This window comes from Cetorhinus maximus, chromosome 17 (genome assembly GCF_964194155.1).
Source record: "Cetorhinus maximus chromosome 17, sCetMax3.hap1.1, whole genome shotgun sequence".
Lineage (NCBI taxonomy): Eukaryota > Metazoa > Chordata > Chondrichthyes > Lamniformes > Cetorhinidae > Cetorhinus > Cetorhinus maximus.
This window is the reverse complement of record NC_135895.1, coordinates 42055214-42067805: the sequence shown is the minus strand read 5'-3', so window position 1 is coordinate 42067805 and position 12592 is coordinate 42055214. Positions and strand designations below refer to the sequence as shown.

At 39.7% G+C, this 12592-nt stretch overlaps 1 protein-coding gene across 3 annotated transcripts in view; it reads left to right on the top strand.

Moving 5' to 3' along the window:
• pomgnt1 (protein O-linked mannose N-acetylglucosaminyltransferase 1 (beta 1,2-)) overlaps positions 1-11781 on the top strand; it is an 81857-nt gene extending 70076 nt beyond the window's left edge. For all 3 annotated transcript variants that reach the window (XM_078561070.1, XM_078561068.1, XM_078561069.1), the window contains exons 16-21: positions 5002-5127; positions 5553-5617; positions 5876-5920; positions 6287-6422; positions 10801-10910; positions 11199-11781. In XM_078561070.1, the coding sequence (XP_078417196.1) occupies positions 5002-5127; positions 5553-5617; positions 5876-5920; positions 6287-6422; positions 10801-10910; positions 11199-11271 (555 nt within the window). In that variant the 3' untranslated portion in view covers positions 11272-11781. The remainder of the gene's footprint in view (positions 1-5001; positions 5128-5552; positions 5618-5875; positions 5921-6286; positions 6423-10800; positions 10911-11198) is intronic.
• Positions 11782-12592: the final 811 nt, after the last annotated feature.

Here is a 12592-nt window from a genome sequence, read left to right as displayed (position 1 = left end):
CCAAATCTTGTGGCTTTTGCCTGTATACTTGACCAATTGAGCACAGTTGACCCGGGAATGGTTGACTACAAGGATTGTGCTGTCTCATAAGCCAGGGCCTTATCTCTGAGGGCAGTTGCAAGTAAAATTGTTGAAATTTCCATTGGTAGTGTTCATGGTGAATCAGAAGCCATACCTGTCTAATAAAGTTGTGTTCTATACATGAATATGAAGCCTCGGTAAAAACAACAGGTGTTGTATATTGCCTTGCAGAGACCCAAAGCTTTTAATATGGATACAACTTTAAATATTTTTAAGAATCTAATAACTCCAACCAATTTTGAATAAATATTAAGTACAGGGTTAAATTATCAAGTTTCTGCTATTTGCAATACATTACACTGTGACTCAAGGGTAGCCCTCAAAGGTGACATAGAATGCTCCTGACACTGACTTCATGGGCAAGCATTGCAGTATATACTGAGATGACTACTCAAAACAATTGCTATCTAAAGTGATGATAATGTACATGCTCAATGACAGTGTACACTACACCATGCTTGGACAGCCTATCCCAGTACCCTGTAGTACAATCCATGGCGAACCACCATCGATAGGAGACTTGCAATAAGCAATCAAACAGATGAGAAACAACAAAGCCTGCAGGCCTGATGGTATTCCACAGAGGTCTTCAGAGTTGGTGGGCTTTTGCTTTATCAAGACTCCACACACTCATCTTATGGATTTGGGAGGAAAAAGAAGCCCCACCCCTGCTCCCCACTCTCAGACTTCAGGAATGTGACAATTGTAACTACCTTCAAGAAGGAAGATAAATCATGCTGTGGAAACAAGCATAGCAGGGAAAATCCTGACTCGCATTCTCCTGAATCACCTCCTTCTTGTGGCTGAGGAAATCCTCCCAGTGACAGAATGCGGCATTAGACCCTACAGAGGAACCTCTGACATGGCCTTTGTTGCTAGACAAATCTAAGGAAAATGTCAAGGTAGGAGGGTGATGGGCGGGGACCCTGCCACCTTCCTGCCTTCACCTCGAATAAGTCCATGGCGGGAAACCCCATGGGTGGCCTTACTGTCCCGTCACCAACTGAGGCCCTTAAATGGCCAATTGATGCCCACTTATAGGCCTCATCCCACCGCTGCTGGTATTATCCCATCAGCGGGTGGGGGCCTTGCCATGCAGGGAGCATGATGAGCGGACACATGTGGGGTTGCTTGCAGGCTCCCGGGGTGGGTGAGCGGGGGAGAATCTGGCATCAGGAAAGGAGGGCCCTGCTGAAAGCCATCCCCCTGTCCTTGCAGGCGACGACTGCATGACCACCCTCTGCACCCCACAACCTCCCCATCAGCTGCCTAGGATCCAGCGGCAATGCTAGACCTCAGGTAGGTATCATATTAGCAGAAGCCACTGCCTCCGCCCTAGCAGCTTTCAGCTGGTGGAGCCCTTGACCCCGGTGGAAGGCAGGCAACTAGCCTGTCAACTGCCTGAGTGGCACATGATGCAGTGGGCCTTCCCGGAAAGAGGTGACAAGGGGCACTCGTCGGCTCTCTAGCCGCAGCTGAGATCACGATTGCCTCCATAAGATTCTGACCCTGATATCAGTATTAAATACCAGATAGATGGTAAACTGTTTAACCTCAGCCGCCTCCATGTCACAACTAAATTGACCACCATAGACGTACATGTTCTACAATTTTTGGATGTTGTTATCCACTCTACACCAGATTTGCAAGCCACTCTTGATGCCTTGAATTCTTGAATATAAGAAACTCGGCCTGTCCTCGAATGTGCCAAAACAAAACTCATATATCATTCCACACCTGGTCAACCAATTATTCCACCTTTACATATATATCGAAGAAGAGACCTGGAATATGTTGAGCACTTCCCATACCTTTGCAGTCATCTCTCTCCAAAGGCCACCATCGAGGATGAGATCTAATACTGGATCAGCTGCTTCAGCTGAGGCTTCTACAAACTATGGGAATAAGTGTTTAACAACAAAGACCTCCGCAGGTCAACAAGACTCGTGCACAGAATAGTTGTCTCACTCCTACATCGCAGTGAGACTTGGACACTGCATCAGCAACACACAAAAGCATTAGAGAAATTCCATCAGCAATGCCTGCACTGCATCCTCCGGATTCAATGAGAGGACCATCGAACAAACACTAGTGTCCTTCTTGAAGCCAGCACCATAAGCATTTAGGCAAAACTCCTGCAAAACCAGCTTTAATGGACTGGACACTGCCTGGATGGCCAAATGTCTCTCCCACCAGGGACTGTTTTCTCAATTATCAAATGGCCAACGTTCCAGGAAAGGACAAAGAAACTCTGAAGTTCTCCTTGCAGTGCAGCAGCATTGACATTAATGACTGGTAGAGGCTTGTTACCAATTTCTCAAAATGGTGACAAATTTTCCACCAAGCTGCCTTACACTTTGAGTCACAACATCTTAATGATGAAGCAGAACAGTGCAGGTGTGATGATATGTATACATTTTTATATTTCTGTGTATATGTAAATAATCTGTGTAGGTAAGGGTGAGCTATGTCTGTATATGTCCAGGGTTAATCAAAGGTGAGGTTGTTGGAGTCAGATTTGTCTGTAGGATCTAAGGGATGAAAGACCTTTTTCTAAATTTCTAAGAAATTTTATCTTCTTGCATTTTGTAATGAGGCCTTATGGTGAGTGTTGGCTTACAAGGACAGAGTAGCTCTGAAATTAGCGTTTCGGGACAAGTTTCAGAATTGATTTGTAGCTGTTGCATTTCAAAGGAGTTTCAAAGATATAAAAGAACATTTGCATTTTACAGGAGATTTATTAGTAAACAGGGGCAGGCATTTCAAATTTTATTGACCTGAAATAGAGGTAAAATAGGAACAAGAAAGAAAAAAACAAAAAGCTACTGCGGATGCTGGAAATCCAAAACAAAAACAGAATTACCTGGAAAAACTCAGCAGGTCTGGCAGCATCGGTGGAGAAGAAAAGAGTTGACGTTTCGAGTCCAACATGACCCTTCAACAGAACTGAAGTATAGTTAGGAGAGGGGTGAAATATAAGCTGGTTTAAGGTGGGGGGTGGGGGGAGAGAGAAGTTGAGGGTGGGGTGGTTGTGGGGACAAGCAAGCAGTGATAGTACCTTTGATAAAGCATTTTGGAGGCTATTTTTGTAAGATTTTTCTAACCATGTATCTTTTATCTTGTGTGTCTAAGTTTTTTTTCTTTCTTTTAATAACTTAAACATTTTAGTTCTTCAAATTTTATCACTGGAGTCCTGTGCTTTTGTGTTCAGTAGCTTTCCCTCCTCGTTTCTACAATACAAAAAAAAAGTTACGATCAGGCGAGGCAGATTTCAATCTGAGATCTGGCTTGTTCAGCATTAATGTCGACTGTGGTCATAACACAGAGAAGGAAAGAAAAGGAACTAAATCCAGCACGCCAAACCCCACCACCTCACAGGACATCCTACCCCATGTGCTCAAAGATCTGTGTGTCGAGAATCGGCCTGGTCAGTCACATGAAGGCACATGTCAGAAACTTGCGACTCTGAGTAGACACTATTATTTAATGGGGGACAGCTGCTGCTAATGACACCACACCATGTACATTGTTATACTATGAATGCCACGTGTGTCAGTGCATAATAACCAAACTACAATTGGAGAAAATCAATGACGAATACTTTTTTTTTCCTCCAGTAGCTCCATCAACATTTTTTAATTACATAAATTTCTTGCGTAACCATTATCAATATTATTAGAAAGTAATTTTTACTGCTTAAACTCTGCTGCTCATCCTATGTCCCCAGGTCTGTGTTGACTTGGTTCCTCAGTGTCTCAAATTAATAATCCTCATTCTTGTGTTCAAACCATGTTGTAATCTCGTTCCTCCCTATCTCTAACTTCCTCCTAGATTACATGTTCCAAACTTTTTCACCACTGAGTTCCCCACCATTAATATCTTGGAGATTCATCATTGACTAGAAATTTAGCTGGGCCAGCCGTATCAATACAGTAGCTACAAGAACATAGCAGAGACTGGATACTGTATGATAAACTGCTTACTTCCTGATCTAACACTCTGACCACCATCCAAGACCAAGATGCTCCATCAATGGGGGTCAAGTGAAGTGTGTAATGAAGTTCTATTACACACTGTATTGGCAGTACATATGACATACAAAATGTGCTACAGTAATTCACCAAGCTTACTTTGATGCAACTTGTGCCATTTTAAGAGCAAAGCAAAATTGTTATGGAAACTTCTTCATCTCTCAAATCATGCACTGCCCTGATTTGGACAGATCATCACTTCCTTATTGTCGCTGAGTGAATAGCCTGAATTTCCCACCTAACATTATATTTTTCATCACCACAAGGACTGCAACACTATAAGGAAAAGGCCCAGCACCATCTCAGAGTCTTGTCACAGTCACCTATAACTCAAGAGCAAGTTAAAAATGCACCTGCAAGTATTACCAACTGTACTTTCTAGGCTGTGTGATTAGATGGGTAATATTTTACACATTTCCTCAATTAACTGCAGTTTTGTAACTACCCAGTGCTTATTGTATTTTTAAAATGACCTTAACCATTGTGCCCTATTCATGTATTACAGACAAGTGTCGTTTTTGTTTGGAACCCAACTTGCCTGTCAATAATTTAGCACCAGTATAAATGGTGAAATTTAGACATAACTTTTTCAGAGCTTCAGTTATGGTAGTAGGTGTACCACTGTATGATGAGATGTGAATTCACATTCTTCATTTTCCAAACAGAATAACTGAGGAGCTTATAATTGCAAATGTTTCCTTATTGTGGATAGTAAAATTTGATTGGTATTGAAAAAGGGCTAGGGGAGCTCACCTGTACACCATTGTAACTCAGCTGTTTGATTTGGCACAGAGACACCTGGAAATGAGGAGCAAATAAAACTTTTGCTAGCTGTCTTCATACTTTAATTGAACAAAAGCTTTGATCTTCATTTATGACTTCTTTACAGCTCTGGGACTGGGACATGTGGGTGAGAATGCCTGAACAAAGAAAAGGTCGGGAGTGTATTATCCCTGATGTGTCGCGATCTTATCATTTTGGCATTGTTGGACTGAATATGAATGGATATTTTCATGTGAGTAATAGTTTAAGTTTTTGTTTGTAATTGGATTAATGTGAAACTGCTCTGACAGGAGACCTGAGGAGCAATCAGGCCAATTATCCTGTCGCTATTGATGCAGCAGCTGATTAAAAACTGCGACCTTCCTGGTCTGTTACCTTTTGCACAAATGAATACTCTTAACAATATAGTTTTTTAGATCAGTAACCACTTCATTCGTTGTTTAGGGTTTTTAAAATTAGCTTGACATAACTTTAGGGGAATGTTTTATGGGAATAATTAATTATTCCTTGATGAAATTGGGAATGGTTAAGGATTAAAAGAGTAAGCCATGTTTTGTGTTCATTTGGACCAGTAGCCCTGAAACAAAATTTGTGCAGTTAAAAGTAACGTAACAAAAAGAACATACTGATCTTAAAAATTCTAACTTTTTGTTGAAGGAAGCCTACTTTAAGAAGCACAAGCTTAACACTGTTCCAAACGTACAGCTCAAAAATGTGGATAGGTATGTGTGATACTTTAATCTATCTCTCGCTCTTTCTTTTCCCCCTCATCTCCCATATGTGATGGGTACTTTGTGTGTATTTTTGATGAATTTTACTAACTAACCTTTGTGTTTAATTTTCTTTTAAACTGAGTTTTAGTTCTGTATCTACATCAAACTGCTCATAGCTTTTATATTGATTCTGTAATCTTTCAGTTTGAATGTTTGGTAAAATATCTTTGATGTGCTCGTGGACTCAAATTTGACATCTTTTTGCAGTCTGAAAAAGGATGCCTATGAGACTGAAATTCACAAACTGATAAGGTAAGGCAGTTTTACACTTGATGAAACCACAATCTTCCTGATTCCTATCTTTCCTTTTGTTTTCTGATCAAGTTTTCTGCTGAGTCCCTGTAGCCAATAAGAGTGCAGGTTCTTCAGCTAATGTATTGTGGTGATTTTTTTTTCTTTATCTTAAACCTTTCTAAAGGCTGGAAAAATGAATGGTGCACCAAGGGAGGAAAACAATGTCATTATTAAGCAGAAAAAGACTTCTTACCCCAGAATCTGGCATTGGTCAATCTGTCCTGCAATAGCCAACTAAATAAAATTAGTTACCCTTGCATACAATGTTTCTCTGTTTCTGCAGACCATCCAGATTATTGCAATAATTGGTTATTATTCCTACAGTGAAGCCAAGGTTCTAGACCACAGCAAAAACCCCTGTGAAGATAGTTTTATTCCAGACACTGAAGGAAAAATCTACATTATGTATATTAGAATGGAGCAGGAGGCTGACTTTACAACGTGGACACAGTTAGCTAAGGTAAGCATGGAAAGTACACTTTTGAAAAAATGTAGCTGACTGCCAGCTGGATTTTCCTTATCAGGGTGGAGTCCCAGCATGAATAGCAGGGTGAAGTGGGTGATGTGGAAGAGTAAATAATAGTAATAATCCTAATTTAAAAGTTTTATATAGATGCTTGTCAATAAAAGTCCACAATGTCACTGCAAGAAATTGAGGAAGATGCCCCAAATTCTTGGCAGAATGTCCTGCTATGCAGCTGTAGGAATGTTAGGCATATCGCAGGTTATGTAATTATGAACCTACGAAGTACCTTCGATTTAAATCTTACTGATCACCATATTCATAGGAATGTGAATCAAAGCTGTGTTAAGGCTGTATATTCTAATGGACCAATTCAAGACAGCTGACTCTTTTGTGGGAGGGGTTATTGATTTCAAGCAACCAACCAGACAAAAAATCTTCATACCTTAATCTAAGTGCAATGCTTAATTCTGTCACAGGCTACTTCTACTGGCTTTATTGATACCATTGATTTTTATGGGGTAATACTGCAATGGCTCAGTACCCATCCTATGCTTGATCCTGTTTCTATTCAGTAAAACTAACCCTAAGTCTGTTTTTTACTACTCAGCAATGAAAGGAAGCTTCTTATTCAAGTTTAAGATGTTTTTTGAATTGTAGGATTATAAAACACAGAATGGGGCCATTCAGCCCATTGTGCCTCTGGATAGCTCTTTCAAATTGTTTTCAATTAGTCTCACTCCTCTGCTCTTTCCCCATAGCCATGTAATTTTACCTTCAAGTTCTTATTCAATTCCCTCTTGTAAATTACTGTTAAATCTGCTTCCAACATCCTTTCAGGCAATGCATTATTAATTATTCTTCGTGTTGCCTCTGGTTCTTAAATTTCTGGTTACTGGAACCAGTTTCTCCTTTATTTACTCTTATCAAACTTATTCACGATATTGAACACACCTATCAAATCTCCTCTTAACCTTTTCTTTTCTGAGGAGAACTGAAATCCCTCATTGTTGTTACCATTCTAGTAAATCTGCTCTGCACCCTATCCAAGGCTTTGCCATCCTTTCTAAAGCTTGGTGCCTAGAATTAAACACACTACTTCAGCTGAGGCCTAACCACTGTTTTATAAAGCCTTAGTAAGCTTCCTTGCTCTTATGTTCTATTGCACTATTAATAAAGTGAAGGATCCCTTATGCTTTCTCACTTTGAACTGCCACTTTCAAAGATTTGTGTGTGTATGCTCCTAGAATTGAGGACTGCAAATGCCACTGTTTAAAAGAAAAAGGGAGGAAGGGATAATCCCAAGTAATTATAGGCCAATTAGTTTAATTTTGGTTAAGGGCAAATTATTGGAATCAATTCTGAGGGACAGTATTAACCTTCATTTAGAAAAGTTTAGCTTAATCAAGGAAAGTCAGCATGCATTTGTTAAGGAAAGGTTATGCCTGACAAACTTGATTGAATTTTTCAGGAGGTGACAAGCAAGGTTGATTAGGGCAGTACAGTGGTTGTGGTCCCACATGTCAGGCTGGCCAAAAACATAAAAGTTCTTGGGGGCCAAGGGAGAATGACAAATTGGATCCAAAACTTGCTCAGTGGCAGGAAGCAAAGAGTAATTTTTTTTTGCGAATGGAAGGCTGTGACCAATGGGGTTCTGCAGGGCTCTGTATTCAGTCTCTTGCTTTTTGTAGTTTATATTAATGATTTAGACTCAAATGTAGGGTTGAATGATAAAGAAATTTGCAGATGATACAAACATTGGCCATGTGGTTGATGATGAGGCAGAAAGCTTTAGCCTACAGGAAGTTCTAGATGGTCTGGTCAGTTGGGCAGAAAAGGGGACAATGAAAGTCAATCCACAGAAGTGTGAGGTAATCTATTTTGGGAGGTTTAGCAAAGTAAGGGAATACAATTGGGAGGATACTGAGCAGTGTGGAGGAACAGGGGAACCTTGGTGTATATGTCCATAGATCTGTAAAGTAGCAGGACAGGACAAGTTAAGAAGGCGTATGGCATACTTTCCTTTTTTAGCCAAGGCATAGAATATAAGCGCAGGGAGGTTATGCTAGAATAATATTATTTAGACCACAGTTTGAGTATTGCATACAGTTCTGGTCACCACATTACAGGAAAGATGTGATTGCATTCAAGAAGGTGCAGAGAAAGTCTGAAACATTTTAGCTCTGAGGAAAGGGTGGATAGTCTAGGGTTGTTCTCCTTGAAACAGAGGAGGTGTTATTTGAGGTGTATAAAATTAAAGGGCTTAGATAGAATAAACCTGTTTATCTTAGCAGAGGGGCCAAAAACCAGGATGCATAGATTTAAAGTAATTGGTCAAAGGATTAGAGGGGAGATGAAGTGAATTTCTTTCACCCAGAGGGTGGTAGGGTTCTGGAATTCACTGCCTGAAAGGGTGGTAGAGGCAGAAACTCTCACCACATTTAAAAAGTATTTGCATGTCTGGTTGAAGAGCAGTGACTTGCAGGACTGCAGACCTAGTGCAGGAAGGTGGGACTAAACTGTTTAGCTCTTGGTCGATCAGCACAGACATGATGGGTCAAATGGCCTACTTCTGTGTCGTAAATTTTCTATGATATCTTTAGGTGTCGCTGTTCCTGTAGCCCCTTTAAAATTGTACCATATAAGAGCAGGAAGGTTATGCTAGGGCTGTATAAGACACTAGTTGGGTCACAGCGTACAGCTCTGGTCAACACATGAACAGGAAGGGTGTTTAATCCTGGTGCATATTATTTTCCTGCTTCGGAAGAGCTAACCATTATTTTCAATGTTATAGTACGTTGCACCTTATTTGTTATATTAGCACCTCCTAGCCCTGCAAGTTCTAACATGAATGGCAACACTATATATTTTCTGTTCCTGTTCCAAATCATACACCATGCTGAATTGGATGCGGATTACTGCTGGGTCAAAACCCTGAATTTCCTAATTAACACTATCATAAGAACATCATCATATTAAAACAGCAGTCGTTCAAGTAAAAAGATCCACCATCTTCTTGGAGCAATTACAGATGGTCAGAGAATGTCAGCAATGCCCCTATCCCAAGTTCAAACGTTTTCATAAGTGGAAATGTGGCTGGCTCCCTATAATCTGGTAGCACATTTTAAAAGTGTAGTTTTGAGTTTATGATGCCATCAGGTTCTCAATCATAAGTGTGTTTTTATACTAGAATGCAATTGATGGAATGAGATCCATGTATCTGCCATCATCTATAATCCTGTCATGAAAAAGCACCTTTATAGTATCTTTTTGCAGCTAAACTGTACCCCAATTTGATTCCCCAGTGAATGCCAGGGAGTTTGCTTCCTGTACTTAACTAGTCCTGAAATTGGATTGTTAGGCCAAATTCAGGGATTCTGTTGTGGATACAAGTTGTTTTCTCGACTCACTACCTCCCAAGAAATTTGCTCCGATCAGTACTCTACTGAGAGAGGGCTGCGCTAACTAAAGTGCCATTTTTTTTTTGGATGAAACATAAAATTTGCAGCCCTGTCAGTTGATCTAAAAGATCCCATGACACTATTCGAAGAGCAAAAGCATTCTCATGGTGACATTTATTCCGCACCAAACATTATTAAAGCTGCTTACCTATCTCATTGCCATTTGTGAGATCTTGGTGTGCACAGATTGGCTGCGTTTGTTTACATTATGATGGTGCGTCAGCATGATGAAAGTACTATAAAGGCTCGAGTTGTGAAAGTTGCTATACCAGAGCTCCCACCTTCTCTTTCTCACACACTTGCTCTCTACAAGCAAGAAATAGAAAAAAAACTTTAAATGTCAAAATTGACATCAGCCATGATATTAAATAGAGATATTTTAACGGTTCCAGGGATGAGAAATTTCAGTTACAAAGATAGATTGGAGAGGTTGGGACTGTTCTTCTTGGAGAGAAGAAGGCAAAGCAGAGATTTGATAGAGATGTTCAAAATCATGAGGGGGCTGGACAGAGTAGATAGGGGGAAGCTGTTCCTGCTCGTAAAAGGATCAAGAACAGATTTAAAGTGATTTGTAAAAGAAGCAAATGTGTCATGAGAAAAAACTTTTTCACACAACGAGTGGCTCGGGGCTGGAATGCACTGCCTAGAAGTGTGGTGGAGGCAGGTTCAATCGAGGCATTCAAGAGGGCATTAGATGATTGTTTCTATTCAAATAACGTGCAGGGTACGGGGAAAAGGCAGGGCAATGGAACTAGGCCATAATGCTCATTTGAGGAGCCGATGCAGACACGATGGGCCAAATGGCCTCCTGTGCCATTAAAATTCTGTGATTAAATGATTTTGTAAGACTACTGGATCTAATGACTTCTGTCCTTAATTGTTCTTGAAATAAAATAGCATTATTTTTTTTTAAGTGCCTACATATCTGGGATCTGGATGTCCGAGGTAACCACAAAGGCATGTGGCGACTATTCAGAAAGAAGAACCACTTGCTTGTTGTGGGGGCACCTTCCTCTCCTTATTCGTAAGTACTGAATTCCCTTCACACCCATCAGTCACTCATAATGAAGTGAGTACTTTATGCAACTCTTTCTGTGGCACCTTGCTTATTTTAAAAAATTCTGATCAGGTAGAAGATTCTTTTAATGCTAAATGGAAAAGTAAGCAACGTTCAAGGAGAAAGGATAAATTCTGTTGCATTTAATCATTCAGGAAAGATTCAAACTTTTAACAGAATAAAACAAGCAACATAATAACAAGTGTTCTGTTGAAAATTGAGAAATTAAATATTTTTCCGTTTGCTTTATGTTAGGTCAAAGAAACCTGCATCAGTTACTCCCATATACCTTGAACCACCTCCAAAGGAAGATGTGGAATTAAGCTGAGGATGGGCAAACAAGGAAATCCACTATGATGAGCATGACAATTTTAAACCACTATATTTAATGTACAGTTTACCATGATGTTTACATGTTGGTTTATAACGGTTTGCTTAAAGTAAAGAAAACAATTTTTTACCTGCAGCTAATACTTGATTACGTGTAACACTACTAAAGACATAGTTTGTAAATTATGGATCCAAATATTTATTTTGCTTGAGCATTTTCTGGCAACATCAATAATTTTAGAAACTGAAACCAATGTATCTCAGAATTTATGAATCAAGTCCTAATTCATCGTAGCAAAATACTATAACCAATAAGTGGCGAATTTGACAAAATGGATTCCTTCAAACCAGTGTTTTATTTCCTTATATCATGCATTAGTTTTTTTCTACAATAACTCCCTTGCACATGTTTGTATTTTGTACTGTGTATTTGGGTGATGACAAGAATTACAACACAGAACCTTGTCACGATATAGAATTCTGGAAATAAATAAACCACTATAAATAAGCCATCAGTTTATGTAACCTGTGATTATAAAGCCGAGATATCAAAGTTGAACTTGCTTTGTGGTCATATTTTGCCAAAAAAAAACTTTACAGAGATGTAGCTATCTTACTACTGAACAAATGTTAAAAATGCTGCATCTAGAAAGTAAGGAAACTGTCCAATATAGCATTATTCTTATAAACTGGAGGCCCCAGGTTTGTGTTCTCTTAGTTGATCCTAACTTGGACTGATTGCCATTCAGTAATCCCTGCTGGAAAGTTTGTATCTGTGCACATTTTGGATTGGGCCTACTTGTGATGTTCCCTGTGCTGACATGGCCCATCTCATGAATGCTTGCTTTTTACATTCAATCTTGGCAGATGCTGAAGGAACCAGAAGAATGCTGATACCTTTGAAACTATAGTGCCTTTGGGGAAGGGCCAATCTCCTGAAAAGTTTTCTGAAGATTTAAATTGTGTACTTCAAATATTGGTGCAGCTAGTTCCCTTTTAGAATTTGTGTATTTGCCAGCTTGTACTCCTGCACAACACTGACAGCCACTATGTCTTAAGTAATATGATGTAGTTCAGGCCTTTATTGCTTCATAAAATGAATGAAACCACTGATTCAAACTAACAAGAATAGAGGAGTGTATGTACCCCTCGTTTTATTAAAAAGTTTTTTAAATTAACATTTTTTATCAGAGAGTCTATTGACATCTCTTTTGCCAATGAGTTGCACTGTATTAGAAAGGCTGGTTCTACTTAACATATGAACATACAAATTAGGAGCAGGAGTAGGCCACTCGGCCCCTCACGCCTGCTCCACCATT